A 5008-nucleotide genomic window follows, 5' to 3' on the forward strand; every position below is an offset into this window, starting at 1 on the left:
TCATGTATTAGATTTTGGTGGCATGTTTATTGAAAAGTTTGTTCTATAATTAAATCTACAAAAGTAAAGTTATTTGTGAAGTCTTATATAACCCCCCTTGCGTAGGAATACACCCTTTTTATTTTCAATTAAAATATTAATTAAATTATGCAAATGAGAATGAGAGTGCAAAAGCAATAGTTCCATACTATATATAATATTTGTTTTCTAACTATATCACGGTCGATGACTGTCTCAATTGGTTTACATTCTATATGCACTATATTTGGTTCTAGGTTCGAATCCCAGCAGCCGCATTTCCCATCCCCCATTTTTTTTTTAATTTTTTTGCTTTTTTCACTACTCCAATATTTTGGTTTTGTACATATACTGTTGTACAAGAAGGAGTTGCTTATATTTTCAATCTTTGGTAATGTTAATAGCCTGATTAGCAAGTATGCATGTGTTTTGAGCCTCAAGTGTGATATTATAAATCCTAGATTCAAATCATGTTCATACATTAGATTCAACACATAAGACTCAACTCATAATAGATCAGACATTAGGTTTTTGTTAAATATGATAAACGCACGAATCCACATCAGCAAACTTGTTCGCCTCCCGGGAATACGTATGCCTTCCGGTTGATGTAGTATCCAAACTTACAAGTCACGCCCCGTTGGCCATTAGTTCCACAAGCCTTTTCTGTTTCACCACCTTATGCTTCACCACCTGTGAGTGATGTGTTAAATATGATATAAAAAATAATTTAATTGGAATCACATAAATGACTGTATAAACTTACAGGTTCAGCATTGCCCTTGCCCGTGCCCTTTCCCTTTCCCTTTCCCTTATCTGGTTCGGCATTGCCCTTCCCCTTTCCCTTAACTGTTCCTGCCTTGCCCTTGATTGGTTTGCCCTTTCCCTTGCCCTTACCTTGTTCTGCCTTTCCCTTGATTGGTTTGCCCTTTCCCTTGCCCTTACATTGTTCTGCCTTTCCCTTTCCCTTTGCCTTTACCTTAACTGTTCCTGCAGTCGGTGCATGTTCATCCTCCTCATTCGCATCCTCTTCACCCTCCTCGGCACCATTTCCTGCATCCTCTTCACCCTCCTCGACACCATTTCCTGCATCCTATATGATATCCAAGTCAGCTTATTCCATAAATAAAAAGTAATGACAATAAAAGCATAAATCTTACTGGGCTAGGCTTCTTGTTCTTGTTGGGTTTCTTGTAGCCAATTTCAGCTAACGATTTGTGCCTTGAACCCTTAGGCCTGCCCCTTTTCCTTTTCTTAATTATAGGGTCCTTTATAACAGGCACCATGGCAGATGGACATGGGTCTATAGGATCAGCATGAACTGAGACTGATGAAAACGTTCTGTCTTCTTCAGCGAGTAATGAAAGTGTGCTAACTACAGGAACATTTTCCTGACTCTTCTTGTCCATACAATCATTAACAACTTTTTGAAGCTTTGATAATGCTTCAATTACAATTTGGATTGTTTGATCATTGAGCATGGCAGCAGTGTCACAGATGGGCTCGAACTTTTCCATGATTCTGTTGAATCTCTGCACATTCTCTGTGTCGCTCGGATCATGGAAGGACACCTTGACCCTAGTGTGCTTACGGGGTACATCCTTCCGCCAACGGTCTAAAATGTACTTTTTTGGCAGATCTTCAACCTCGTTTTCGTCAAGAATTCTAATACAGTGTTTGCAAAGTATGCCACTTGTCTCAAACTTCCTGCAAACACATTGAACCTCCTTAGTCATAGGATAGTAAGTAACTTGGTAAAACCTTCGCCTATCTGTAATGACCTCCTCACTAGCACCTGGAGGTACTATCCATACACGATCGATCAGCAAATACTGAATAAGGTTTTCAGACAAAACCTCCTTTCCTTGGAGGCTGCAATACATCAATCTCGAACACTCCGTTTGAACTTCTTGAAACTTGTTGTCTGCGTATAACTTTTGGAAAATTTTTTCGACTTTGAAGCCACTAACCAACCTCCTTAGGTACTTCGAGCAACGCTCATCTGCACTCACTTCATCTGACACGCGTTGAGTTAAGGCCATGTCATATTTCTGGGGAAACTCGTGGAGTTTAGTTTTGCGGTTTACGTAGCCATCAAAAAACCGATTGATGCTCTCCACCCTTTGTGTGGTCTTCATACCAGCCCAGAAATACTCCTTCATGTACGCAGGCACCCACATATGACTCTCCTTGTGGAGGCTATGCAGCCATTCATTGTCCTCCAAGTTATACTCCGCTATGAACTCAGCCCATCGGGTATTGAACTCCTCGGGATCAAAACTCTCATACACCACCTCTTTCAGGGGGTTGACAAAGTCTTGGTACCTAGACAAAAATTAATTTACCATCACAATATATACAATGTCTTAAAAAACTATGGTCTAAAACTATAACATCTTGAAAAAAACACAAATGCAAGCAAATTATATTTAACAAAACAGCACAACAACTTGAAGACTCTAACTCTGTCTAGTGTGTTTAGCAGCAATCTTTTGTATACCACCAAGCCTCCTGATCATTTGCTACTGTATATATCTGCTCTAAAGGCCTAATAGATCAGACTCCCCTTCACAAAAAAATAACAGAAAAAATTTACTCTGGCTCTGATAGTTCATATATTTTTATCCTGCACCCAACTTGGCATATCATTAAACTATTACATCAGATTTGAAGGCCAAATATTAGCCAGCATCAGTCACAACAGATCATATATCATTAAACTTATATTGTACTCACAACAGTTCATATATCATTAAACTTATATTGATCAATAATTATCTAACTCTTATTCTGAAGCCTGTTAAGGCCTAATAGATGAGACTCCTCTTCACAAAAAAAATAAAACAAAAAAAAATTAATTAACTTATATTGAACTCATACAGCAGATTATTGTACTCATTGAAGTCAGACAACACCTAATATGAACTAATAATTGCATAAGCCTCTTACCGTGCGCACTTGCCAAGTTTTTCAGGGATCTTGCTCATTATATTCCATATGCACCAACGATGAATCGTGTTTGGCATGACTTCAGCTAGGGGCCTCCGCATAGCTGCCGCTTGGTCAGTCAAAATGGCACTAGGAGCTTTGTTGTTCATACAAGCTAGCCACTGCTGAAATATCCACCGAAAAGTATCGCAGTCTTCATGAGAAACAAGAGCACATCCCAACAACAACGATTTCCCGTGGTGGTTCACACCAACAAAGTTCGCAAATGGGAACTCGTACTCATTTGTTAGGTATGTTGCGTCGTAGCATACCACATCCCCAAAGTCCTCATAAGCAACCCTACTTCTTGCATCCACCCACATCACATCCTTAAGCCTCCCTTCTTCATCCAACCGTTGGGCATGGAAAAAATTTTGGTTGTCGAATTGCATTTTTTCAAAAAACTCCATCATTGCCACCGAGTCCCCTCCAACCATCTTCAACCGCTTTACCTTGTACACCTCATGTTGTAATTCTTTGACGGTGAGACGCATTTTGTCCAGTCCTTTTCGTTTGGATGCCATGCAACCGTGTATTTGAGAAACTGGTACACCTAGCTCATAGTAATCCATCAACGTCCTCCTCAATGATGGGGTCAGGTGCTTCATGCGGTACTCCTTCACAAGCTTAGAATTTGCTGGATCAATCTGGTGATTATGCTCTAGGTGCACTGTCTTCAACACCCACAAGCCATCTTCATTCATTCTAGCATAAACACGGGCCTCACATTCACACTTTTTCGAAGTCCTCTTCATACGACGTAACTGATCCTCACATACCACCCCATCAACTAAACCACCTGAACCTCCAACACCCATTGCCTTTGCCCTCTTCTTGGCTTCCCTCCTAGCCCTCATGTCTGGTTTTCCCCAACACACACACTTCCACGTGTTAGCTATTTTTTTTTTCCTGTTGTCCTTCTTACAATTTACACCTTGAACCCTAGACACTCCAAACCCCATCTGCTCAGCATACTCCTTATAGTAGGCTTCAACATCTTCTGAAGACGGGAAGACCATCCCTTCCTTAGGCTCTTCAACAATTATTGTCATGTCATTGCTACCAACTGCCATATCGTTGCTACCAACCATAGTGTGAGTTGTCTGAATTGTATTCAAGGGGGATAAATACCCAACATTCATGTTAACATCTTCACTAACACTATCTGCAACAACTGTGTCTTCTAAAACCTCCATATCAATACCCTCCATATCAATACCATCCAACATATCAATACCCTCCAACATATCAATGTTACTCCTCCTGACCTTAACTCCACTGCCCCTATCACCAACACCAACATTACTGACCCTTATAACATCTTCACTAACACTATCTGCAAGAACTATGTCTTCTATACCCTCCATATGAATATCCTCCTAAACTTAACTCCACTCTTATAACATCAAAAACAATTCACTTCCACCCTTTAAAAGCAGAACACCAACAGAAATATGATACAAATTGAAACAATCATAACTCTCCGAACAAAGTACGACAATTCAACCAACACGTTTTGGCATCACACAAGACTATAACACAGTTTTATAAAGTATGAATTGAATTTTTATCCAAAATCAATCAGCAATTATCAGAACTTCAAACCCCATTATAACAGATCGCATTACATATCATTATTGTACAAATTAAAACAACCATAGTCTGTGTAACTACAACCAATTTAAAAAAGTATGAAAAATCGACCAAGACAACACCAACACGCTTTTGCAGTAACAAGACAACAACATATTCTCATATTTTCCATTTTACACCCTTTAAACCAAAATCAATCACCCATTTTCAGCCAATTTGTACCATTTCAACATAGGAATGTCAACGCATAACCCCATTACTTTCAATCATTCTGATTTCGGTCTCAATTGTGAATTCAATTTGACCAAAACCCTAGAACCAGAACAACAGATCTAACAAAAATTAACATGAAGGGACGAAGAAGAAAGAATAGAAAACTTCACCAACCTGTTATCTTCGACGGATTTCC

General features: G+C 39.4%; 2 protein-coding genes across 2 annotated transcripts; both read right to left on the bottom strand.

Annotated features, from left to right (window-relative positions):
- Nucleotides 1-572: 572 nt before the first annotated feature.
- LOC145555884 (uncharacterized) lies at nt 573-1439 on the bottom strand. The gene is made up of 2 exons (XM_081617598.1): nt 1179-1439; nt 573-1111 (listed from the first exon to the last, which is right to left on the bottom strand). Exons 1-2 carry the CDS (start codon nt 1425-1427, stop codon nt 749-751), a joined length of 612 nt encoding a protein of 203 aa, XP_081473724.1. The 5' UTR covers nt 1428-1439; the 3' UTR covers nt 573-748.
- A 277-nt stretch (nt 1440-1716) lies between these two features.
- LOC145642790 (protein FAR-RED IMPAIRED RESPONSE 1-like) lies at nt 1717-4373 on the bottom strand. The gene is made up of 3 exons (XM_081693962.1): nt 2968-4373; nt 1800-2343; nt 1717-1725 (listed from the first exon to the last, which is right to left on the bottom strand). Exons 1-3 carry the CDS (start codon nt 4371-4373, stop codon nt 1717-1719), a joined length of 1959 nt encoding a protein of 652 aa, XP_081550088.1.
- Nucleotides 4374-5008: the final 635 nt, after the last annotated feature.

This window comes from Chenopodium album, chromosome 8 (genome assembly GCF_948465745.1).
Source record: "Chenopodium album chromosome 8, dcCheAlbu1.1, whole genome shotgun sequence".
Lineage (NCBI taxonomy): Eukaryota > Viridiplantae > Streptophyta > Magnoliopsida > Caryophyllales > Amaranthaceae > Chenopodium > Chenopodium album.

Coding starts and splice junctions, on each gene's coding strand:
- LOC145555884 (XM_081617598.1), bottom strand. CDS start 1,427: ATGGACAAGAAGAGTCAGGAAAATGTTCCTGTAGTTAGCACACTTTCA. Junction 1,112..1,178: donor AGAACAAGAAGCCTAGCCCA/GTAAGATTTATG, acceptor GATATCATATAG/GATGCAGGAAATGGTGTCGA.
- LOC145642790 (XM_081693962.1), bottom strand. CDS start 4,373: ATGGAGGGTATAGAAGACATAGTTCTTGCAGATAGTGTTAGTGAAGAT. Junction 2,344..2,967: donor AAACTTGGCAAGTGCGCACG/GTAAGAGGCTTA, acceptor ATTTTTGTCTAG/GTACCAAGACTTTGTCAACC.